The sequence below is a fragment of the Haemaphysalis longicornis genome, unplaced genomic scaffold (genome assembly GCF_048455015.1).
Source record: "Haemaphysalis longicornis isolate Haplotype H1 unplaced genomic scaffold, Haemaphysalis longicornis Haplotype H1 scaffold_1, whole genome shotgun sequence".
Taxonomy (NCBI): domain Eukaryota; kingdom Metazoa; phylum Arthropoda; class Arachnida; order Ixodida; family Ixodidae; genus Haemaphysalis; species Haemaphysalis longicornis.
Window position 1 is genome coordinate 364592365 of NW_027526203.1, and position 26883 is coordinate 364619247.

The 26883-nt window shown below is 50.4% G+C and overlaps 2 protein-coding genes across 2 annotated transcripts in view; one reads left to right on the forward strand and one right to left on the reverse strand.

Annotated features, from left to right (window-relative positions):
- Positions 1-26883, reverse strand: part of LOC144171173 (uncharacterized) — a 166043-nt gene that overhangs the window by 71641 nt on the left and 67519 nt on the right. The window lies entirely within an intron of this gene.
- On the forward strand, positions 564-21977 carry LOC144171124 (uncharacterized). The gene is made up of 3 exons (XM_077700965.1): positions 564-793; positions 6485-6643; positions 21803-21977. Exons 1-3 carry the CDS (start codon positions 587-589, stop codon positions 21965-21967), a joined length of 531 nt encoding a protein of 176 aa, XP_077557091.1. The 5' UTR covers positions 564-586; the 3' UTR covers positions 21968-21977.

Sequence of the window (26883 nt, forward strand, 5' to 3'; positions counted from 1 at the left end):
CGCACGCACGCACGCTCGCAAGCACAAAAGCACATTACGTGTTCCACACTACTGAAATAAGGGCAAGCCCTTTTCTGTTGATAAATGCCATACCTATCGGCTGCAGCTCTGAAATTGTTTTCCATTCTTGAGTCTAGCGTAATAGCGTAATCGTTGAGCATAGCTCCTCCAGGATGCGAACGACCAATAATAAGACGCAGCGATGTCCTCCAATGCGCATAAGTAAACGTAGCTTAGCAAATCTAAATGGTAAATCCTTCCATTCATAGCGCTTCCGACAATAAAGCTTCACTTAACGTGTTCGTAACTGTGCGATACGATTGCGGGTGAGCAATTCTGAAAACCAAGACATCGAACGAAAATGCTGAAAAGCCAGTGCTGAAAGAAAATAGCTGCCTACGAATGCCGGGTGAATATGCTGATGAAAATGAAAACTGAGAAGCGCGCACCGAACCTTAAAAACAATTCAACAAACGCTGTGCCTCTGGCATGATACCCGCTTACTGAATTGTGCGGGTTTAGGAGGCCCGCAATCCAAGCCAAGCCAGAATAGTTGTGCCGGGTGCGGGGTCCGGCATTTGCGGAGATGGCGGCGAACACGCGCGAAAAGCTGCTTTCGTGCCCCTACGATCCGTGGCATATTGTTCCCATCGGTTCGTATCAGAGGCACCTCGAAGAGTGCAGGGAACTGCACACGAAGAAGGACGAGCCACCGACCGCAGACGCAGCGGCATTGCACTCGGCAGAAAACTGGGCGAAGAAAATGGTCGAAGTGACCGTGGCGGACAGCGAGGCAAGTAGACGTTGCGTTCCGAGCAAACGATGTTTGTTTAGTCTAGAGCGTTCGGCTAGACGCTAGCGCAGGAATATCGTGACATTGTGTTGGTACGGCATAAAATGTTGTTCTTAATAGGGGAAAAAGGATAATTACTTTAAAGCAAGAGTATTTTTAGGCAGCTTACCAGACGGCGTCCGAGGCTAGATATCGCACATGAAGGGACGCCTTCACGTTAGCTGCTTAAAATAATTTTATTTTAAAGAAGTAAACTTAATACGTTTGGAAAATTGTGGAAGATTAGCCCCTGGGGTTAAGTCCATATCGTTATTTGGTTCAGATATTCGGAAAACATAACGTAATAACTTTTAACTGAAGTTGCCTTTGTTAGCCATTCGTCGCCCTTACGCGATTAGGGCCCGTTATTTCGTTTTAACGAGCCAGAACAGAAAAATTAGCTTCAAGAGGTTCGCGGACACCTTCGGAAGTGCTGCGCACAAAACTCGGGGGGCAAATTACTGGATTTGGTGAGAGATAGTAAGATAGTAATGCAGAACTCGATGTGGATTGCAAATTAACCTGGTCTGCGCCCTGCATCTCTCGAAAAACCATGTTTTGAGGCTAAATTATTATATTTCAATGCTTCATGGAACGAGCGAGGTACAAAAATCGTTGTGAGCTGTACAGAATCGTCTAAAAGAAGTTGAAGCTTGCTCGAGCCGGGGAGTGTAAGCCAGGTGTCGGGGGCCACGAAGTCCGTGATCCCAGAAGCGTGAACACAGGATCGCGCGCCAGAATAAGGAAACAGCAGTGCGAGCGGAGGATTGGGGTGGGATTTAGAATGGGCGACGCAGCGCGCGCCGGGTAAGGGGAACAGCTGAGCCAAATGAGGGTACGCCGCTACTTCACGTGCAGTACGATCCGCCCAAGAGGTGAAGGTACCGACAGGGGCGAACAGGACGCTTCTGGTGATGGCTTGCATGCGGTGCCAGCTTAGGATGCTCCTGGCGATGGCGTACGAGCGGAACGAGCTTTGTGGGGTGCCATACAGGGAGCTATTCAAGTTGCGACGGGCGCGGCCCCAAAGTTCTACAGATAGATGAAGAGCTGGCGTTCGCTTTCAGTTTCTTAGAAAGTTCTAAGCATCCCCCGTAATCTACTTTTTCTGACATTTGACGCTACAAGGCGTAATAATTCAGTGAAAAATTCGAAATTCATATTGGAAAGCTGGCTGAGGGTCGTCATTGGGTTCAGAACATTTTGAGTCACTCCGGCAGCTCCCTCAAACATTAGGCAGACTACCGCCTTCCCCGGAACCCCTGAGCAATCACGAGCCGCACGCGCTGTTGCAACCACGAGAGAGGCTAGCCGTCGGGTTTTTTTTTTGCGTTTTATTTTTCCTCTTAACACCCTCGCGTTCGTAAGTCGAGTTCCACGGGCGCAAAGGGAATTTTGGGGCCACCTGTTGTTTCAACGCCAGGTTTTTTCTTCAATGGCCGCATAAACGTGTCGCCTTAAATAAGGAGTGTAGCAAGAAGGGGACGGAGAGCGGAGTACTCGGAAGTGAATGGGTACAATTAAGTGGGGATATATGAGGGTGCGAGGAGAGAGGGGAAGAATAATTGTTTATTGGGATTATATTTTGGATGAGGACGAGGAGGCACTTGGACTACAGCGCAAGAGGTAAAGACAAAAGAGGGGAAGAGGTGGCGACAGATTGAAGGGAAGAGAGGAAGGAGGCTATGTCGTGTTACGATTCAGCGCGCCGCTGCCCTCTGCGCGCGTGCTGCAAGTTTTGTGTAGAACTCCGGTGCTGTGTAAGAAAGCCAGTCTTCCTCGGACGGGCTACAACATGCCGGACAACGGCCGCCGCGTGGGCGCCTCGCAGTCGGTGACAACGCCGGTGTCTGCAAAATACAAAACAAACTGTTCGTGTTGAGACTTGTATCTGCGAGGCGGACGCCGCAGCCGATATCTCCTCTTTCCCCCCGCTCATACTCAATGAGCGCCGCTACTGCCGGCCCTCACGAAGTCGGGAGTGTTGTGTGTGTCTTTACTATTTTCCTGCCGCGTGCAAAGCACTAGGAAAACTGTTCGGCCCGTAGTGCTTCGGGGATATGTACGCGGTTCCTCCGAGCGCAGAACGTTTCCGATTGACAGGATCGGATCCCGCTGTCGCTCTGCTCGAGCCATGCTGTAAGCTCGCTCGGAAGGGTGGTGTTCCTGTATCGTCATCTCTCGCGATGCAGTAAACCAGTAAAGTTTTGCCCTCGGATTTTTGTCATCACCAAGGCAGCGGCTTCTGTTTGCCGCTAGCCACCGCGCTACCACTACATGGCAGAGGCGATGGAGCCCGTTCCGGGGACGCCTTCCCGAATGTAACAGGTGACAAAACTGTGAGGGAGGGGGCGGCTCGGGGAAGGTATCGGTGAGGTGGAGTTGGAAATTAACTACACTCGGTTACAACTCAAGAACGGCACCACCTCATGTAGTGTATCACTCCGCCAAAGCGCCGGACCCGTGACGTCAGTGCGCGCGCGTTTTGAAAGGGGTTTGCTATGAATGCGTGATATCGTCTGCCTTGTCTCACGCAGTTTGTTTGTCGTCACTAGAGTCGTTTATAAGCATATTAAATCCAAAAAATCACGGAACGGCTCACGCCATGTTCAAAATACTCCCAGTAACGCCCTACTTGCGCCGCGCGGAGAAACATCCGGCTACGGTGATAAGGCACAGCGGCAACTTCCGGTAAGATGACATGTCATCACCCCGCTTCAAAGGGGAAACCAATAGAAATCATCATCATCATCATCATCATCGGTGCCGTTCTTAAGTTGTCACCGAGTATAGCAGCGCGGGAGGGAGAGGAGGTAGAATTGCCGGTGAAGAGGGAAGTGGAGCAGGGCGAGTATTTAAGCGGACATGAAAGACCGGGGAAAGGGTGGGCGGAATGAGGCGGAAAGGACCGTTGGGAGGGGGAGGGACGACCTAAAACCCCATACACATAAACCAACGAGGGAGGGACCAGAGAGAAAAGGAATGTGATATATATATATATATATATATATATATATATATATATATATATATATATATATATATATATATATATATATATATATATATATATATATATATATATATATATATATATATATATAAGGGAACGAGAGGGCTTTGAAGATGGTCACCAGATGGTCACCAGATAGAAATAATACTTTGGAGAAGGTAGCAGCCTCAGACCTCTTCCAACGTTTCTACCAGGGGACTTGTCTTTAGAGAGAGAGAGAGAAATAGAGAAAGTGAGGAGCGAGTTACAGGGACACGTAAGGCAATTTAAAAGTAGCTCTAGATCGATAGATTAGCTCACGAAGGACACGATACTGTAGCCGACCGTTTTTTCGGACTCCGAAAAATCGCACTTGCTGGATATTTCGGACTTTCCCGAGGAACCACCAGTTGTCCCATAGGAATGACTCACGGATTTTTCGGACTGCTCTTTTATTCGGAATATTTTTCGTTCTCCTCCAGATCCCCAAAAATCGGTCGGCTACTGTATACCACTTTTCCGCGTAGCTTTTCTAAAATGAAGTAGAAAATAGCGGAAACGTGAACACAGTGTCGCCGCCACCGGCTATACCGTGCAACTTACACCGGAAGTGGTTAACATTGCGTGCTTAATAATTTAACAATATGCCTGCACAAGTTAATAAAAATTTAACTGGAAGTTTTTGTAGTGTCATGTTTCAACGTAAAAGAATAAACCGAAAGCTAGAAACAATGTTACCACAAACGCCAATGAGTTCGTTTCGGTTTCCGTGTAATACCTAGTGCAGTAGTCGGCCACATAATCGTGTGACGTTAATACAGTACTTTCTGCATATCTACTTTTATTATGAATTAATTTCTACGTGCTTTTCTGTGTAACAAGAACACGGGAACGCATATTCTGGCTAAATTAGTATTTCCAAGTAAACGCAACGGCTGGCGTACGTAACATGTTCCCTGGCTGCCGCTGGATGGCGCTACTCGTCTACGCTTGTAGCGGTGCTGCTATGCGAGAAGGCGTGCAGGCGCTTCGCACGAGCGGGTGGTTCGACGCCAATGTTTACGCGGCCTGAAAAAGACAATGTGCTTTTCTTCAACAAGGTGTCAGTACTGATCACGGGTCCCATGAAGAAACATTTCGCTTAGTAGTCCCGAGCAGCAAAGAACGTGGGAGTTCGACGAAGCGCGACTAATCTCACCGAAACTGCCGAAACAGCTTGGTACGTGGTAGCGTTGTATTCGGTTGCCTTTATACCGTTACACATCACCGCTGCCTTGCTTGCTTCGGTTTATAGTGACGCAAACAGCGGCCACGAAATCGCTGCGTGGGAAATGACCAACGCTAAAATGGTTATGGGTAGGTCAGACTTTCGCATGAAACCAACTTGCCGGTTGTCTTCAGTGTCCCTTTCCATGAACAGGGGTATTGAAGGGAAAGGGAAAAGGGAGCATGTCGAAGGAAGCATGTCGAAGGAAGGCGGGAAGCGTGTTTGAGTCGGGGGTAGACGGGAGAGGAACAGGCGAGAGGTGAATGGGATGAAGGCGAGGAGAGGGGCGAGTGAGTAAAATGGCGCCAGAAAGGTCGGATCGACGGGAAATTTCTCAGGGAGCTTCCTGCAAACGGAGTAGATAATGGGTTGGAAATTAAAATTTGCTCCATTCCGGTCAAGGTGGGAATTGAATCCGGGCCTCCGGGGAGGAAGACGAACATCGTATACTACTTCGACACCACGAATTAAGTGCGGTTCCAGCTGGCCAAAGGTGTGCTTGGTGTGTGCGTCATTGCGAACGTTGCGGTTACACAATGGGGGCGGAAGCTCCACGTGATGGCATACGAAGAGGACCTCAGCCACAGAGAACGCTGATTCTGGAGGAGCTGTGGCGTGAAATGTCGCCAGAGAGCCAGTGGAAGCAATTCGTCCCCCGTGTCGTGATGGAATGTGCGTGCAATTCAGATGTACTGCCACTTTCTGTACAGGTTGCGCGTGGTGTACCACGCTAACACGCTAACAGCGGGAAAACACGGAAGGCGAACAATGCAGCGACGAAAGCCGAAAACGAATGAAACAAAACGAAGAGGCGCAAACTAGATGTAGCAGTAGAAACGTCTTTCATGAGTATCGCCAGTGGAATTCAGCCTTAATGCTTTCGCATTCAAAGTGCAGGCTGAACTTGAAGTGTATATAATTTTAAAGGAAAATATGGCAGATTATTGGGAGTACGTTGGGGGTCAATATACTTTGATGGGACCTTTCAAAGTCATGGCAAGAATTTTAGGAACGTACAAAGGTGCATTTCGCTATGCAATCGCTCCCTCTTTTCCCCTATAACCCCGGCGCTCGCTTTTGACGGCCTCGCCGCCGAATCGGCGTGACGGCACATTTTGCCGTTTGTCTGTAAATAAAGCGGCGGGTTCTGGCAGCTAGAACAGCGGGGGCATCGAGTTAGGCATTAAAGCGTGTTGCTGCCAAGTCAGACAGAGACTGTATCCCTTTCGGATTTCTTTTGTATGCGTCGGTCGCAAAGTGTGAGCCACAAACGCGCCCGCATTTTCGCGTGTCCAAAGATTTGAGTTCGGTGCGCTCTAGCCACGCGTGCCGTAGCTCGCTGTATGAGGATACGTAATCGTAAACTTTCGCATTCTCTTTACTGGCTTTGCAGTCGGTGACTGCGAAGCGCCCGCTGCGCCAGCTCCGAAAGCGACATGTGGACAACTTGACACAACCCACGGCCCCGAATGAATTGCCCGGGCCGCCTCCTCGGCTACGGCGGATGGGCTCGCCGGTGCGGCGCGGAGGAATGGACGGCGCACTCAAGCAGGTAAGCGCGTATTTAGACAAGTCGTGCCGAGGAGCGTGGCAAAACAGTTTAACAGAGGATAAACCTAGGCGACTACGACAGCCCACAAGCGCGCTGCTGCTGTTATTGGCGGTGAGATCTTTGAGTGGCGCCCCCTGGCTCTGACGTCGGCTTAGGGATTCCCGCCGCTGTCGTCTGCTACACTCCGCTTGTGAGGGGCAACAGTTCCTGGGCTAGAAATCGCCCGCTTCGTTGCTGTAGTGCGTTAAAAAGCGTATTTCTAGCGACTCAGTTATTTTGCCAGCTTCTGACGCATCTGAATAATTTGAAGCTATATCCCCCACAAGTTTGCAACAGACAAAGAGATAGAGAACAACTTGCTTCGAGTATCGGTCAGAAGATCGTGTGTAACTCGTCCTTTCTTGCTTATTCGCGAGGATCAGCGATCAGAGCTTCTCGATAAGTATTCAAAATGCGTAGGCTTCCCTGCAGTATTTTTGAGATGCTCCTATGAAGACTCAACAGTCTAATACTACGTACCAAGCAGCGGCCTCTAGACGCTCATCGCACAGAAGGAAATAAAGCGGCTTTCTTCTGTTTCTTTTGTTGTTGTCTTGTATCGGACTAATGTTTCTTGCTTTTTTTTTCTGCCCAACGCATTAATTTTTCTGCGCCGTCACCAACTTATTATTAGGAGGTTTCGGGGTGTTTGGGAGCCTCACAAACGTCGTGTGAATATTTCCTTCATTTTGTATGGCATACATTCCCTTCTTCACAAATTGGCTTTCATTACGGCTGCGTGGAAGAAGGTGCATATCCGCAGCGTGCTTTGTTTATTCACATGCAAATACAATGAGAAGGTTTGTGCTACGCCACCGCGATCGCGCCCTAAACAACGTGGTCCACAGTACTCGAAGGCGGCTTTTGTGCTCCGAATTTCTGTCGTAATTATATCGTTATCATAACGAACTGACTCTCAACTCGAACAATGATGACATGATTACGGTTTTGAAGGCATGATATACTCGCTAACTAACGTAATAAATAGTATACCTGCATATATTACAAGACTCGAAACCGAAGAAGAATTCCAAGTAGCTCTGTATTGTTTTTCAACCCTTCCAGGCGCGAAGAACAAATCCTATTCTACTCGGGATGGCGTTATATGATTTGAAGAAAATTACTTTTACTCTCTTGTCCTGGACTGAGGACCCGGCCCACTAACCAGATCGATTTAATTGTTAAACAAAGTTTTCCCCTCCTCCTCTTACTCCTCCTCCTCTGGAGTGCAGTTTTCCTATAACGCATATCCGAATATCGGGAAGATATGGCTGTGCAAAATGTTCCGAAATATCCCTCCAGGTCTTAACAAACATATATGTGTTACTATAAATTTAACGAAGACGTGACTCGTTTTGCTCAATAAACCTCCATACTGGTTAGATGCCTGGTATAGAATCAGCACGCGCGTATATACACACTGGGTTATTTGGAACTCAACCTACAGTTTTTGCAGTCTGTAGTGCATGTCGGCAAACTTTCATGCCTTGACAACGTAAAGTGATGTGACAAAACGCGTTCGAGCGTTCGGCAAGGTTGCAAAAACTGTTTTACCTTGCATATGATTACCGGGAATCGTGATGCCTTCTGCCAAAGCCGACAGCCCTGAAGGCCTAGAATTTGTTTTGGTCTTCCATTTTCGCTGTTGTCGGTTATTAGCAGCTGACTATTCCTTTTGTTCGAATGCTTTCATGAGAAGCTGACGCCTAGCTCCGACTCTTCGCGCTCCGCACAGGACCGGCTTCGCAAGGAATGGGGTGGCGCCGGCAATGTTTCTCCCGTAGCGGCATCCAAAACTATACTTTAATTCACACCATGAGCTAGTGTATGCGATTTTAAGCCTATTATTATGATAAAAAGTAACCCACACGCCAATTCTGGTGCGGACAAGCATCAGACGTTGACCGAGCGTAAAGAAGCAGCAGGGAGAGCGATCCTGAGTGAAGCAGACGACAGATGCGAGAATCCCTAAGCTGACGTCACGGAGGCGCGCTTCGCAGCGCCGCCTGTGTTCGCGCTCACCGCCAATAGGTAAATAGATGCCGTCATCCTCAGCCACGGAACTGCCACCGCCGCCCCCAAGAATGAGCAGCAAGTGCGTGAAAACCTGCCCAATAGAAGGATCTCTGCTTCGTGACGGTAACACGCGGCGAGGACGTTAAACGGGCGGAATAATAATGTCAGTGAATGAGAAGCAGAGAAAATTAGTTACAGAACATTGTGGGAATCGTGGAGAACCGCGGCCCGCGATCCCGACCCGGCGCGCGCTTCGGGAGAGACGCTTCGAGAGAGAGGCCACGGCGCTCCACTGGTTCGTCGGCGGCCCGCGAGAGATGGCAGCACCGGTCCGTGCGGGGCATAGGCAAGGTCGTAAGGTCACTAAGGAGGCTCATAGACGCGCGGTAGACGGAGAGAGTCTCGCCGGAGGCCCAGTCGGGGCGAGATCGGCGGATCACCGCGGCGGTGGCGGATACCCAGTATCGCAGGTGGGAACTGTTTGTCGCGCGCCGTGAGTGCCTGCCTCCCTTTCGCCATCACGACCCGGACGGCGTGATTCGTGAATGCCGTCGAGCCTTGTGCTCGCATTCTTTGGGAGTCCCCAAATAAACGGCTGTGCTTAGGCGCTACTGTCTACTGTGTTCTCGTATCGGCGAACCTCGCTGGGCTGCTGTAGGCTCGGGAGCCCGCGCGTTGACACGCCGGGAGCTAGTGTGGTGGCCTACGCCGGAGTACTGGTAGCCACCATAGTACTAGCTAGGTCGCCCCCCGAGGAACCCCATATATCCCACATGGCGCCCGAACGCGGATCTCGTCTTGAGACGAATTCGAGGTTGCTAGCTCCCTCGAGGTATGCGTTGCTGCAGTCGCAGCCCGCTAAGCTTGATCCGGGAGACTTCGGACGAAATGCCTCGCGCCAGTCAGTTGCAGGCAGACAGTTATGGTGCCCGATACAGCCGTGACGGCAAATCTGTAAACCTTCCTACACGCACCAGGCGGTACGTCCGAAGACTACCTCCGAGCACCACAGTCGTGACCCGCTTGGGAGACGGGAGGTATGTAGGCCTTGTTCCAACATGGCGGTGGGTCGCCTTCCTCGTGGCGCCGTCCCCGCCGGAAGTTTCCCGCAGGCGCGGCGGACACTACCGAGCGAGGGTGCGGTGTTTGGGAGTTCGCAAACCGCACGATGAGCCCGCCTCTACTGCGGTTCGAGTTCGAGGCGGAGTGCCGGTTTGACGCCTGACAAAGAGCGAGGGGGACCGCTGAAGAATCAGTCTCCTTTCGCTGCGGGGTGAAGCGGGAGCAATGGGATCGTTGTCTCCGCGCTTCCGGAGTGCTTGCGTCTCGATGCCGTGAAGTCTCCGCCCGAGATTGGGTTTAGGCAGTAAGAGCTTCGCGCGGCTCGGCAGCGGGCTCGTTGGTCGCGAGAGATCGCCAGTCTTGGGAAAAGACGGACTCACAGGCGAGCTATACCGGTGATGTGCGCCCGTAAGCCGCTGGTATTGCGGTTGGCGCTGGCTCTACGGCAGCTTGTATTGCTGCGAGCGAGTTGCAGGAGCCCCGCCTGCTTGACGCTGACGCAGCTTTGCCAACCAACACACCAGGCCGAAATAACTCGGATGGGTGTTTCGGCGCCGACCCCCCGTAATAGTCAGGCGAGTTGCCTCCAGGCGGGGGTGGCTGCTGGAGCACAGTTGCCGGACTCGTAATTCTGCGAGCAAGCGAACGTGCAAGGGGGAGTACCCTCGGGCATGCAGCTTTCCGGCCAGTCACAGAAGATTGCGGAGTACCGCTGCTCCCGACTTCAAGTATGGGAATCGTTTGCACCAGTCCGTGAGAGCGAGACCTGCAAACGGATACCACCGGGAGCCACGCCAGTCACCACTGCCACGGCCAGCGAGGATGGCCTGCTGAACCACCGGCGGGGCCCAGCGCGGCCCGCGGAGCTGCCACCGGTTGCTGCTCCGGCCCGCCGGGCCACCGACCTTCCGGGAGCCAACCGTTCGGGAGGACCTGCGGTCGAAGCTGCCACGGAACCTAGGAGGCGGCGGGATCTGGCGCCTATGCGAGCGGCGCGAGTCTTCGGGCAGCCGCAGTGGGCGCGGCCGTTCATGTTACCGCCTCGAGCTGGGAGTGGGGGTCGCATCACGGCGCGACCCCGGCGTTCGTCGGTTGCGGCTGGAGGCTGCCCCCGGGCCTGCCAACCTGCTGTGCATAGGCCTGGCATAGGAGTGGCGTTTGGTGGCAGTTTTGCTGACTTGAGGCGTTGTGACGAGCGTCACTTGAGCTCAGGGGGCGTCCAGTCTTTTTGGGGGCAGGAGTGTGGGAATCGTGGAGAACCGCGGCCCGCTATCCCGTGCCGCCGCGTGCTTCGGGAGAGACGCTTTGCGTTGAAACTAGAGTTCCCGCAGGTATAGGCCTCCTGCGCTGGAGTTTTGGCGACATGCAGAGCCCCTAGTGGCCGACGCCTCTGGGTGGTACAAAAAGCAGACGACCCTCGCCGCCCTCCATGTGTTTTCAATTACAAGCCAGAGTGAAAGTTGGTTGTGAAGCTTTGTGGCGCGTTTAAATGACTGCATACTGTATGAAATAGCCCTTAAAGTAGTTGCAGAGGCTAAACAAAATAATATCCGCTAAAAGAAGCCGATTTGTCGTCTTTCTTTTGAGCGAGCTGTCGCGGTGGTCGCGGCGTGGGACAGTATCGCCAGGTCGGGTGGTCTAACTTCCTGACGACGATTGCCGTTCTTTCTTCTTGCGTGCGGTCGACAAAGGAAAGTTCACGAGTAGCATAAACACGGAACGTTTGGTAACTGCAAAAGGTTGCTTCAGCGGGAGCATGCAAGCGAACCCAAGAATGGCGCAGCCGTATAAGCTCACACTGCTGGCCTGGCACCGCCTTTGAAACGAGTGGAAATTTTGTTTTGTATTTTCGCAAACTAAATGATTCTTGCGTAACGTTTTACGCCGCACGATTTACGAACGGCAGGGTACATGTATACTAGCGAGTAGGTGGGGCAATAGCGCCAAATAAACAAATTATGCGCTATTAAAGGACGCAAAACATGCACGAAATCACACGTCCGCTGCCTGCAGAGATGTGTACTTCTATAACATCACATAACACGACCGCATACACAGCGCGGGGCCCCGGATATTTACATACGATCATCACTGAAAAACTGTGTTAATTCGGGCTTGTTGGTACATACTTAGTTTGATAACAGCGCTAAGACAGGACACAGAGAAGGCGACAGTCTCGTGTCGCCTTCTCTGTGTCCTGTCTTAGCGCTGTTATCAAACTAAGATCATCACTGACTGTGTTGGTTTTCTAGTGCAGGGGTCGTCGAATCTGAACGCCGACACGCCAGTTTTGACTTCAAATGGAGTTAGACAGCGAGACAAGAACAGAAAGAAGGAAGAAAACTTTATTAAAAAAGGATGGCCCGAAGCCGCAGGGGAAGGGGGAGGGCAGGAAGGACGCTAGCAGGAGGACGCCTAGAATTGGCGTCCTCCAGTTGAATTGCCCCCCCCCCCTCTTCACATTTCGCCAGATTATTGTCATCAAATAGTATTAGAAATTTGCTGATTTTTTTCTCTTTGCATTCAAAGCCCCCCTCCTCCTCCTCCCATCCGATTTGCCGTCCAGCCCTCCGCCGTGTCAGCTGCATGGAACTCGGCCGTTGCTGACCCTCATTCTAGGCTATTAAGTGCTAACTGGGAATGTATGCTGCAAGAGCGTAATTAAGTAAAGTGAGAGCAAACAAGGAAAGCGAGCGGCCTCTTAGTTCGCCCGAACACTTTGTTTTACGGCCACTAATTTTGGAATCGCAAAACAGATTTCACGCTTCTAACGGTCGCGGCATTTTGTCACTGAGACACGTAACAAAACGGCAAGCTAACGCTGCACCATGTATTCGTAACGGCGACGCAAACGAGCACTGTTTAATGAAAGTGCACGCATAGTGTGCAGGTACGCAAAAGAGAGGCGCACCGCAGCAGGCGGGCCTGCGGTCCGCCGAACTCGCTGGCTTTTTAAAGCGCGATCATCGCCGAATGCGTCACTCTTCTTTTTTGATCGGCTGTTTTTGAGAAGTCTTTGTCACGTAGAGTATTAGTTTAAACTCGAAATTTTACTTAAAATTTCACTTCGTACGACCATCGATCGCTGAACCTGTGAGTAGCAGACGCCGTCACGGTCCCGGCACTTTCGTCGGCGCTGTAAACGTGTTTAGCGCTGCGAAGATTTTTCCCCTGATGCCAAGTTGGTCGCTGAAATAGATCGGACGCGTCGGGGATGAGCTGGTAACCACGTCGCAAAATAATCGGGAGCGTCGAGCTCATTTTGCTTCTGTCAACACGGGATCCTATGGGACCCGCGCAGCTTTGTACTACCCGGAAGTACTGCCCGGAAGCCGCTTGCGCAGCGCCCCCTGGGCAGCGCAGGAGGCCTATAAGGCCTCCTGCGCTGGAGTTTTGGCGACATGCAGCGCCGCTAGTGGCCGACGCCTCTGGGTAGTACAAAAGCAGACGACCCCAGCCGCTCTCCATGCGTTTTCAATTACAAGGCAGAGTGAAACTTGGTTGTACTTAGTTTAATCGCTTTATGGTGCGTTTAAATGACTGCATACTGTATGAAATAGCCCTTAAAGTAGTTGTAGAGGCTAAAAAAAATAATATCCGCTCAAACAAGCCGATTTATCGGCTTTCTTTTGAGCGAGCTGTCGCGGTCGTCGCGGCATGGAACAGTATCGCCAGGTCGGGTGGTCTAACTTCCTGACGACGATTGCCGTTCTTTCTTCTTGCGTGCGGTCGACAAAGGAAAGTTCACGAGTAGCATAAACACGGAACGTTTGGTAACTGCAAAAGGTTGCTTCAGCGGGAGCATGCAAGCGAACCCAAGAATTGCGCAGCCGTATAAGCTCACACTGCTGGCCTGGCACCGCCTTTGAAACGAGTGGAAATTTTGTTTTGTATTTTCGCAAACTAAATGATTCTTGCGTAACGTTTTACGCCGCACGATTTACGAACGCCAGGGTACATGTATACTAGCGAGTAGGTGAGGCATTGCGTGAAATAAACAAATTAATCGCAATTAAAGGACGCAAAACAATCACCAGATCGCACGCCCGCTGCCTGCAGTAATGTGTACTTCTATATTTGCATTACATAACATAGCACAGCCGCATACACGGCGCGGCCCCGAATATTTACATACGATCATCACTGACTCTGTTGGTTATCTTCGTCGCTAAAATCTGAACGCCGACACGCCAGTTTTGTCCTCAAATGGAGTTAGACAGCGAGACAAGAACTGAAAATTGGTCGCTTCCAGTTGAATTATCCCCCATCTTCACACTTCGCCAGATTATTGTCAAATATTATTGGCGATTCGCTAAATTTTTTCGCTTTGCATTCAAAGCCCCCCTCCTCATCCCACCCGATTTTCCGTCAGCCCTCCGCCGTGTCGGCTGCATGCAACTCGGCCCTACACTTCAAAACGTTGCGGACCACATTTTACCCTATTTTAGCCTCATTTTAGTGCGAACTGGGAATATATGATTCAAGAGCGAAATTAAGTTAAGTGAGCGCAAACAAGGAAAGCGAGCGGTCTCTCGGTTCGCCCGACCACTGTTTTACAGCCGCCAATTTCGGAATCGCAAAACAGATTTCACGCTTCTGACGCTCGCTGAATTTTGTCACTGAGACACGCAACAAAACGGCAAGCAAACGCTGCACCATGTATTCGTAACGGCGACGCAAACGAGCACTGTTTAATGAAAGTGCACGCATAGTGCGCAGGTATATACGCAAAAGAGCGGTGCACCGGAGCAGACGAGCCTGCGGTCCGCCGGACTCGCTGGCTTTTTAAAGCGCGATCATCGCCGATTGCGTCAGTCTTGTTTTCTGATCAGCTGTTGCTGAAAAGTCCTTCACCTAGAGTATTAGTTTAAACTAGAAGTTTCACTTCACATTTAACTTTATACGACCATCGATCGGTGATCCTGCGAGTGGCAGAGCGCCGTCACCGTCCCGGCACTTTCGTCGGTGCTGTAGACGTATTTAGCGCTGCAAAGCTTTTTCCCCTAATGCCAAGTTGATCGCCAGAAGAGATCGGACTCGTCGGGGATGGTCTGGTGACCATGTCGCAAGCATCGAGCTCATTTTGCTTCTGTCAACACGGTATCCTATGGGACCCGCGCAGCTTTGTACTACCCGGAAGTACTGTCCGGAAGCCGCTTGCGGAGCGCCCCCTGGGCAGCGCAGGAGGCCTATGCGTGGACTAGCGTCTGTCAATACTTCAGTAATGGCTTTGCCACAGACGGTGTCAAATGCCTTGCAAAGGTCTATCGTGTACAGGATGTGGGCACACCGTTTCGGCGGCCGCGGCGCTTGTTTGCGACACGTCATAGGAGTAGAGGCGGTCGTGTGTGCAAAGATTTGGCCCGGATCCCGTTTGCGCTGGATGGAAATGGGCACATCGTTCTTCAGGGTGGTAATTGAGACGTGTGCGAACCATTCCGTCCCGAAGCTTACAAAGGGTCGAAGTCAGTTAAAATGGCCACATGTTGCCGAGGTGTGTAGGGGATTTGCGAGGCTTATGAATAGGTATTACGACGCAGTGCTTCCCTTCCGGTGGAAGAGTACCTGACATCCAAGTCTAATTCAAGTTGTCTAGTAACTGGCGCTTGCTATCGCAGTTTAGGCTTCGGAGCATCCCCTTCCAAGGGTAAGGCCAACTTCGGCATACAAAACACCGCCGACAGCGCGTTAAGAACCACTTAGCCAGATTACAGAATGCTTTTAAAGCTGTCCAATACGCGCAGTAAAAAAAGTAATTATCGGTAATCACTACTTAGTCATGGCTTGGCCCTTAACTCCTCCCCCCCCCCCCCCCCTTCCTCAACCTTAAAAACTTCGGTGGGCAGCTCAGGAGAAGGCTGCCACCTGACCTTACCCTCCCTGAATACACCAGTGGCTACGGAATTACCAAGCCTTTCCCGAGACCTTCCCAGAATTGAAGAGAATAAAGTCACAAAGTTTGTCCCTATAATACAGGTTTGTCGTTCTCGGTCCCTCTTCGTAGAGAAAGAGCGCGGAAAAGCCGACGACGGAGGAGGCTGAGTTCCAATAAGCCCCATTCCTCGCTGGACACGGCTCTTATGCGCACGGTTTGTGACAAGGTGCAGTGCCTTGTTCCGACGATACTACCACCTTCGCTCTCCCTTTTCCTTAAAGGTGCTATGAAGACAAAACGCAAGTTTGGTTTATTCAAAAGATCATCTCGTTATAATCATACTGACACCATTTTTAACGTAAAATTCGCTCAAATAAGCTATATAATTAGGAAAAAAAATCGCGCCAATCCACCCCGTGAATGTGGTTGGAAAGCAAAGCTGTAAGCGGCATCCATAACGATTACTCATGCGACGTCACTTAAAATCACTCACATCGCTCTACAAATTGTAAAACCAGAGAGAAGTGAAATGCACTTAGCCACATCATTTATTACTTCAAAGAGATATTCTTGGTAACGTTAAATCAATGCATGATGCACGAACGGTGTTGGGTTGAGTTGTATTTGTGTAGCACAAGAGTGGAAACTTTTTTTTATTATATCAAAGTAAGCTCCAACCCGGTGTTAGACGATCTGACTTCTCCGTCTCTGCGCCGCGGACGGAGGCGACGAGACGGAAAGGTCAGGGTAAGGCGAAGGTACGGTCTGTCTCAGAAGGCGATAATGCTGGATTATCTCCCAGGACGTGACAAGCGGGTAACTGTCCCCGTGCAGCTCCATAGCACGGGAGGTAAGAGCGCAGGCTTGTTGAGGTGGGCGTATTTGTTGCCCTCCATTGAAGCGTGAGGCGGTGTCCAGATAAGCTGAATGGAACCGTTTGGGGAGTGGTTTTTTAGCACGCACAGTGCAGGTCAGGACACCCAATCCGACTGGTAATTCCAGTAGGCTTGCTGGGAATTGGTGACTACACTCCGAAGCCCTGGTTGAGTGAGAACCAAGGTGATGGCTGCCTCATCTGCTGCCATCATTTGTTGGGTCCTAAGCGAGGTACACGCAAGGAGGTTGGTTCTGGAGGTAGCCACGATGATGGCGTGTTTCTGCTTTTGATGTTTGCAGAAGTCTGTGTAGATAACTGCATGAGCCCCACCGAGGGTGGTGTTTCGCGCTTGAGCCCGTGCTTTTCGTTGACCCTCGTCATGTGAGGGGTTCATATTTCTAAGCAAAGGGAGCATCTTTACTTTTAGTCGCCAAGAGTCTGGGAGTACGTCAAGCGGAGTGACATTCTGGGCTGACCAGCCAATCTGGTGAAGCATGCGGCCACCCACCGCAGTTCTGAGTCGGACCTTCTGGTTAGAAAGATGGCCTTCTATCAGCTCTTCAACCGTGTTGTGGAGCCCGTGCTTAGCAGCCTCAGTGTGGACGCACTCATGAGAAGACCAATGACCTGCTCAACCGCCTTTCTAATCATTATATAAAGCATCTCTATGTCTTCCTCGTCGAGAAGAAGATAGGGGTTTGTCGTAAGTAACTCTCGAGAGGACAAAAGCTTCAATTAATCGAAAGGTACCGGATTCTTTTAGGCCTCGCTTCTTGGTGGCAACTCGCCTGATCATGTGTGATTAGATTAATGCTGTTTTTGAGGCGCTGCCTGGTCATCAAGGAGTATTTGAATGTATTTCTTGATTTGGCGTGATGGCGGACGACAAGGAGCTGTGATTTTTTACGTGAACACTGGAGGCCACAGGCTTTATTTAGCACATTGACGTACTAAAAGTGAGATTCCATGGATTGGTGTGAGTTTCCTTTAATTTTTGTAACTCTTAGCACATGAGCAAGGGCCGCTAGACGGGCGTGAGCGCTCGTGTGACGCTTTCACGTGGCATTCAGCGAGAAGGCAGGGGGTAAACCCGTAGATGTGCTTGGTCAGCACACCATTTGTCTTCCCGTGTTCCCGTGGGCTCGTAGCTAAATCGCGCGCGCTCTCGCTATGTTAGTCTATTAGTTGCAGGTTCGATTCCCGGCGGTGCCAGTAAATTCTTTTGTTTGTTGGCTGGAGTTTTCTGGTGACACTAACGGTCGCGAAAGAACCCTTGCGGGGTAGAGGTAGAAAGCTTTGCTTTAAAAAGGGAATGGCCATGCTACCCACTAGCTCATTTCCCGCAACAGAACCTATGATGTCATACCAGCCTGCTCTACGACTGGCGGAGGACGGCAAAAGCAAACGCAAACTAGGCAGAGCTTATAAGCTTGCCGAACGAGCTATTTGCGCTTAAATGTAATACATATCCATTTTACAGCAGTAAGACTGGTGCGGTAAACAACAAAAGTTGCGAAAATACCCGGAAACATAGAGGTACCGATGCGCGCTGCTGTTGGTACTAAGCGCACTATGCTTGTTTTAGCTGCATAGTAGTCCGACGCTTTGGAGTTGTCTTATGCGACGCTGGCCGATTGGCGCAAGCAACGTTGCCTTGCGTGACCCTGTTTGTCAAGCATATCGCATGTTTCGCGAAGCGATAACTTTCTACCGTAATAAAAACAAGCCAGGTGTAAATACGGTCAAAAACAAAGCAACGGCGTAGTGCTGAGTATGCTAGCGCCATCTTGGAGGTTTGACGGCAACCAAGCCTGCAAGTCGAATGGCGCACTGGAAGGCCGTTTGCATACGCGCGTTATGACTTTATTGTAGACGCCACCGAAACACACGATTTAGCGGGAGAATCGAAATTTTAACCTAAATGGATTAATTTCTCAGTGAATACGGCATCATCTGCCGGGCCAGTGCTGGGGACACTATAAAACACGAAATCTTTCGAATAAAACAAACTTGTATTTTGTCTTCATGGCTCCTTTAACGCCCAACGCACGCCGTTGCGTACATTTGTTGTGCCGCCTTCTGTGCTGGCCTAGAGTCACGCAAACCTGGACAGACGATGTACCGGCGTTTTAATATGGACAGAGTAGTCACCGGACGCCAGGTTGACAAGCCCAATTAGTGGAGGAAAACTGTGCCTACTTTCGTTTATTCTGTTCTTGACCCGCGCTGTATTAAAACTGCAACAGACAAGGGAAGAACACACATAGACGGGACGATGCTTCAAGAACATATATTACCAATTAACACCCGTTTTAGCTTTGCTGACAGTACTTTCGCTTAATTTCCTCTATAACCGAAATTCCTTGTGTCCAGTATTGTTCTTCTCGAAGGGAGGTGTTGTGTCGATGCGTTGAACCCCAATTCGAATACAAATTGCGATTCTTGCCCTCATTAGCGACCTTCAGTTTGCTCTGGAGGCCCTCCAACACCAGCAATCGAGGGCGCTGCCTCCCCTTCAGGAGTCTGGTACCCCTGATGAACTTCTAGCCGGCCAATAAAGATGTTGTTCTCTCTCTCTCTCTACCAGTATGGCCGATGAGGCCGTGTATGGTGACTATCCGCGTGGTTGCCTGTTCATAACTCTACGTTTTGACTGCCGTTCGCCACTGAAGCGCATTTCAATGTTGAAGAGCTTTGCAAAAATCACGAGTGTTTTTAGATGTTATTTTTTTAAAAATTTTAAAAGTGTAAGGAACTGTCATTATTGAACTTCGAAATGGTAATTTTGATGGCGAAGTGAAAAAACTTATTATTCAATGGCAAAATGGTAATTATGGTAGTGAACTGACAAACAGAAGACACCAAAAAAGTTTGATACATAGACTCTTTCTGCATTCACCCGCACTTCGCATGACGAGTTTTTGTCTTGTCGAAAAAGAACTGGTATACTATAAACGGCGAAGGTGAAGGTGGAGTTCCGCCACTCCTGCAATATTTGCTATTCAGTCATTGCCACATTGAATTGGCAGGTAAGGGAGCTCGCATATCAGTAAACAGTTTCGGCGTATGAACAGCGTAAAACAGACAAAAGAGGAACACGTAACTACGCGCAAGAGCGGACACAGAATACCAGAACCACACTTTCACATCAGAAATCACCCTGTCCCGAATGCCTCTACCTTCGAATATAGGCACTGATAATACCTTGTGATATCTGGCTTACAAGTACTTCCAGTCTTGCAAGCGCACCCACACCCAACTCCTGCAGATTGTCCACCGCGTCTCCAATCGTCGCTTTGGACTTCACGAACAAGGCACTCACTGCATCGTCCAAGCCATTCTTGTCGGCATGATAGCGCCTGACACGCTATACGTAACCCTCAACCCACGAGAAATACGCAAACTCAACGCCGCCATACGCCATGCATACAAGACCGCTATAGGGCCCCCAATGAGCCCAGGGACCAAAAAACTTTTGCAACTAGGCGTACACAACACTTAGGAAGAATTGCAAGAGCCCACCATGCGTCTCAGATCCAGTGCCTTAAACTCACGCCGACGGGAAGAGAAGCACTTCTCCGTCCACACTAACGACTCCACCATAATAAGACCACAAGGTTCGGATCCCATTAGACATCTGACAACACGTAAGCGTATCCCCTGTTCCCCGAAATATGGATACTACCGTCAGCAAACCACAGCGCACGGCACTGTCTTGCACCATTGATAACAAGCATCAACACTGACCGTGTACTCGGCACACAGGTGCATCGTCCTGACCCCATCAGAAAGCAGCGCGCAGCCAGCGTCGCAAACACACAAGGCACAGAGCTGACTGGAGAAAGCACCTTCCATCGATACGGTTGAGCAAGCAGCCATCGCGTTTGCTCCCACAACTGGCAAGGCAATCCCGCCTACTACAACGGACTTTCAAACCTCCTGAATTTACTTCCTAAATGGCCGTCTCCCGGGACGAGCATTGAACCTGCTATAAGCAAAATAAATACCAGAGCTTCTTTTCGCCATGTCCCCAGGCGATAAGAAGCTCCACGTTCCAATTTATCGAATGGAACGTGGGGGCAGACGCCGAATCCGTGCTCATGCACACCGGGCAGTTTCCCACCACACCACACCACACCACTCCACTCCACTTCAATTCCACTCCACTCCACTCCACTCCACTCCACTCCACGCACACACACACACACACACACACACACACGCACACACACACACACACGCACACACACACACACAGACAGAGAGAGAGAGAGAGAGAGAGAGACAGACAGACAGACAGACAGAGGCGTATGCAGACCAATTCGTAACCCCGACTACGCGCTACGTACCCCGCACAATATCTCCCCACCTGTAACCTCTGCCCTGTAGGTACAGGCACCCTATACCACCTGGGGTATTGGGTGTATAGTGCTAGTGTATAGTGCTATTACCTCTAATCCCAACCACTCCTATGAGCAATGAGCGGAGCTGAGTGGAGCCGATGACCAGCACCGAGCCCTCGGACCAGCGACGACTGGTGGAGTGTGCTTAGAAGGCCAGCCAGCACCAAGGCATCTTGGATTAAGGATGCCCCTCACGAGGTGGAGGCCCTTCCAACATCCTCCTGCTCATGAGAGAAAGAGAAATAAACGTTTATTGGCTGAAATGACTAGCTAGGACTTGTTTCACGCCTTGGTTCACGGTAGGACTTGGTTGCTTCGCCCGGTTCGCCAGATTTTTTTTTGTTCTCCGGATCCTTGTAGACGCTAAATCCTGGGCACCACAGATTTGGCGGTGTGTCGCCACAGCCGGCTTGCTGACGGCAAGCCGGCGTATGGCGGGATATTACTTTCGAATGCACTTTTCTCTGTGAAGATGTACTTAAATTTGTCGGAGACACTAAGGTGTACGAATTCTATAGTGTTTAACCTGTCGAAGAATTTAGACCATTTTTACGACTTACTTCAGTGTCGCTTTAAAACTCAGAGTAAAAAAAAACTTATGCACATTTGCTGAAATTTTTCCTAGTCCTTAAATTAAGTTAGTGGTCTCTGTTCCAATGCTTTTCACGTTGGGCATCATAAGTGCCTTTTTAGTTACAACACCAGTTTATGGTTATGTCTTGCCTTTACCAACAAAACTGATAGTTCTCACGTTATTTTTTCACTGCCATGTGGAATCGATATCGGTAATATAACATTTGATGGTATGTCATATGTTATGGGGGTCAAGGTACGGTTACGGACGTATAACTAGGGCGATGAACTAACCTCATTGCCATGTTTTCTAGGCGGAGGACCATTTCGAAGGACATGATGACGAGATGGACAGCCCTGACGACTATGAGATGTCGCTCAACCACGAGGGCCCTACGTTGATGCTCCTTGGAAATTACTTGTACTACCGTCCGAACGACCCCCGTCTTGGGCGCGAACCTCCTCATGGTGGCAACTGAAACCTGGACTCAACACTTTGTGAATAAAATAAAAGTTCAGGACATTGGAACATGCGTGGCGTGGTCTTTTGGGGGGAATATTCGGGATTGACGTCGCACTGCGTGCGCGAGAGCTCAATACCGACTGCGCACGTTCAAGGGGCGCGACAAGCACACAAGAAACGCACTTGCCTGGCTACGTTGCCTGAAAGTATATAAGGCAGTATACTCCGCGGGAAGTGGACTGACTGGAATAAAGCGCACAGCGACATCGACGACACCTCTTAAAGGATAGTTTGAGCCTACCTTATTGCAAGCTTTTCGAGAAGAACTCTGCCGAACTCCATGGGGGAAAGAATGATAGCTCGGCCGTGTACGATGACTGGCATGACACCGACGACACCTTTGAGAGAATCGCGACGTTTGGCACGCTGTAGACATACCAGCTAGCGTGACGCCAGAGAGCTGACGCACCGTTGGTACTAATAATAAATGGCGTTGGATAGCAGCGGCTGAAAAACTCGGTATTCCGGTGATTGTAGCAAGCGCCGTCACCCTGGCGAAGGTTGGAAGACTAGCTATTTCGGCCATCACTGCCTACAGTACAATTTCGCTAAAGCTGTTTGCAGTCACAGAGTAAGTAGAAGGGAATATTTATAGCTGGCTTCAGCTATGCCTTGCTTTGGCACTACTTTCTGGTAACAAGTTTTTCATATCCACTTAGCCAGCTGCATTACAGTGGATGTTAAAATCTCGTGAATGCAGGGTGCGAAAGAATATAATTAATGCCTAAAGCTTGTTTTAAGGGTAAAATTCTATACTTAATAAAATCGGGGGCCATCTCGATTAATGTGAAACCTGGGGAAAGGGAAGCATGCAGTGTATAAGGGCATTCAAAGATTGTGTCTCTCTCTCCTGTCACACGGCGCGCGCTGATTGGGCGCTGGCGAAGCGCCGGGGGAGGAGGAATCGCGCGTTTGCTGAGGTGGTGGTGTTGAACAGGATTTAAGCAATTAAATGAGAAACAGACTTGTCGTAATTTTGCCCACGGAGATGAAACCGCTGGGGGTTAGAGGTATACAGCTTTGTTGTAAAAGTCTGGTGTCTTTGAAGCACGAAGCGTTCTAGCGCGAGGCGTTGGAAAACGAGTGCGCGGTGTGTCCTTTCAGTACGCGTTTTTGCCCAGGGAGATGGAACGTACCAGTGCGAGGCGACGCAAAACGAGTGTTCCGGTGTTTTAACGTGACTACAGAAGACGCCGACAGCCCGAACCCCTAAGGTGCTGCGCCCCCAAAATAAAAGAAGTTCGAGCTTCGCAACTGGGGGAATGCATGTGTAAGAAAATGAAGGCTCTGCGCCAACAGATTCAGGAGGACCCCAGCGATGAAGAATTCGAGGTGGGCCTGGCTTCCTTCCTGAGTACGACGAATATGGGACGGTGCAGTTTGCGTCAAGCTCCGCGAGTCCTTGGCGTGGAGTCGCTGGGGATCCAGGGACGGGAGATGTCCCGAACGAAGCTACTAACGCTAACCCGCATCAGCCGGCGATCCCCCCGCTGCTACCCGTATTCAATTTCTACCTTTTCTGGCTACCGGTGAAGCTAGCAGAGATTCTGGCACCACTTCGACGCAACCATTCACAGCGATTTCGCCTTTCTTCGAATCGAGAAACCCAAGTATTCAAAACACCACACTGGACTGGCAAGGCGAGGACAGCGATGTAAGGCATCCGACTCGCAGAGGGCGACTACGAGTGCCCAAGTAGGCCTAATCGTCATGCTCCAGAGTACCACATAGACAGCCTGCACACCTTGATCCCATTGCGGAGCTCCATGGATGTCGAGTGACTCCGAGACCTCCATGACCAGATGTCTTTCCTTGTCAACCGTTGGAAGTCCAGCTGGTCTCGGCAACGGAGTATACGATGGTAATCCATCGTGTAGTGATGGAGGTCCTGCCATCCGACCTGGGAACATTGTACCGGTAGAGAATCAAGGAATCATTCTCAGCTGCTGCCATCGGACGAAACAGCCAGCTCTTCGGAAAGGACGAGGCATGTGATGAAAAATTTTGGTCTTCCTGCGCTTTCAGGTAAAGGTCCTCTAGAAAAGGAACTCTGACAACCCAAGTGTTCCGCACAGACGCCCTTTAAAAGGTCCGCGATCTCCTGCCTTCTGGCTCAAGTCGGCCATCAGCTTCTGCCTTGCCAGCACGAACGCCTCTGGCTGTTGCGTTGGCGGATGCATAGTCGCAGCCCTTACAGCGGTGTCCCGTCTGTGCAGCAGGCCACAGTAAAGCCGAGCGAACTGGACAGGTTTCACGAGAGGACAAGCGATGCAAGTTGCAAGCCGGTAGCCGCTGCTTTTGTTGAGGCAAGGAAAGCGCATTCCCCGTATTTTCTGAGCATCAAGATCTTCTGTTTACCGCCTGTTTCTCCCAGGGCTACCTCACAGCACCTTGCAACGTAGCACATCCACCGGATGCACCGTTGAGCAGAGGAAAAGTTACAACGATAGGAACGGATCATGTGAACACGCCGAAGCATGTACATCGAGGAAACACTTAACGTTACGTTCGCATCAAGTCGGGACAGCGGGTATATTCGAACCTACCTGCAAACAGGTCAAGCGTGGGCGATTGGAGACAGTGACAGGATGCTTTTCAGCATGCTCCAGGATTATGGCAGTCAGCGCATGCTTATTCCGCGCGGCAAGTCCGGTACACTGTGTTGCCCAGTTGGGGGCGTGGAGGACATGCATATCATCACTTTCAGTTATTACCATCCGAAATAGTCCGTACGATGCCATCGCGCCTCCATCACCTTGAAGAGTCACGACGACAGGAGGCGCATTACCGTCAAGGTTTTGGAGGACCCCGAAATTAGCGCAGTGACGCGACTTGTCAACGCCGATCTACTGCGTGATATTGCGGGACGTGATCGCACTGCTGCTGACGTTCGGCTTGCAGACGTTCGAATTGAGAAACGAATTAGCATCCTGATTTGCTCTAAGTTATAGTGAAAGTGACGTCGCAAAGAATATTGCGTCTTACCCCGCACCTGACTGCAGCCGACATGAGTTCATCGTTCAGGGTCCCGACATTGGCAACGGTAGCCGCTGCCTATCAGAACCGCCTTGCGCAGGATTTCTCGCTCTCACAGAACCTCCCCCGGAAAGTGTCGAAGAAGCAGCGAAAACGTCGGGCATGAGGCGCCTAAAGCTATTGACATCACGGAAGCGTCGAGGTCAGTGAAGTTCAAATATCGCATCTGCAGGCATAACTGATGCTACGAAGTTCCGCTCTTAATTCAAGAGCCAGGACTGGAGGTCCACCAAGACAACTATCAGCTTCCAGAGCAGTGACTGGGCATGCAGCTGAGGCCTTTCCGCAGACGGCCAGACTTGTCGCAGTACCGCAAGACGATACGCGATTATTTCAAAGATGGCCACGCTGAAAGAGTACCCGCTTCAAAAAAGGGCAGAAAACCGAACAAACATTGCATGGTGCGTCACTGATCGAGTGGTTCAACACGATGCAGTTACATCCAAAGTCCGCGTCGTTTTCGACGCCTCATCGCATGTTCCAGGCCATTTATAAATAATCAGTGCGCTCCAAAAAGGACTGAATAGTCCTTTTTGAAGCACACTGATTTGGAGCACACAGGCGACTCGTAACATTACGAGTCGCCTGTGATGTCTTCTGTTGACGCGTCACTTACACTACAACTGCGCGCAAAGCGACTGGGTGGCGAGCTTTTTCACGGGGGCCCCAATGAAAACAAGTCGTTTTTCGCTTCTCGCCATGGATTAAACACTTCAAGTTTGGCCTATGGCTCGTGGTCGTCGGAGTGGAGGCAACTGTCTTCTGTACGCCGCTCACCAGTCACCCTGCCTCGACAAGATGGATCGTACTCGTGTGCCTCGATCTTAACAGGACCCAAGTAGGATGCTGAACTTCTGAGTGTTCTGGCTTTTCGAGGTGAGCATGTTGTGCTATTCGCTGACATAAAAAAACACCTAGGTTACAACGTTGGCCAATGTACCTCTGCGGGTATGTGATGTCCTGTGGGAATGCAACCCTGTGCTATTATAGTATTCGAACACACGTGCAACGAAAAATCACGGGCCGTCTACACTAACGTAAAACCTGGGGAGGGGCGAAGCATGCAGTGTATAAGTGTATTCTTGGCGCCTTGGCGTTTTTGCCAACGGAGGTGGAACCGTTGGGGGATAGAGGTATACAGCTTTGCTGTAAAAGTCTCGTGCCGTTGAAGAACGTAGCGTTATAGCGCAAGGTGTATACGAGTGTCCCGGTGTTTTAGTACCGTGACTACATGAGAGGACGGTTACGACGAGGACGACATGAGACACCGACAGCCCAAGCCCCTAAAAAAGGCACGCTTGAAAGGCCGATACCAAAGGAAGATGTCTTCCAACCGATAGCCAAAACAAGTTCACCGAAGATGCAGAAAGCGAGTGCTGAAAAACAATTGGTCGCCATCCCTCCCTGCGTAAGTGAATGTCCAGCAAAGGTATTGTAAACCAGTACAAATGGTGACGAAGGAGGGTATGTTATGTTTTTCGTCGTCTCGGCGGGCTTGTCGCGTGCGCTCAGCTGTTCACAGGCGCGTCTCGGCGGGCTTGTCGCGTGCGCCCCTGTTCACAGGCACGTCATCATTCATAATGTGGTATCGATGCTTGTTTTGTGGTTTTATTAACTGAATTCTGAGCTCTATGCTGTATGCCTGATTACCCGACGCATTTGCTCGGCGTCATAGGCCTTGGCGCCTTGCCGTTTTTGTTCACAGAGATAAAACCGTTGGGGGATAGAGGCATACAGCTTTGCTGTAAAATGGGTATTCATGATTTGTGAGCTTGTTGATTGCGTGTGAATGAATGCCTGTGAGTGCGTGCGGAAACTTAAAAAGAATTAAAAAGA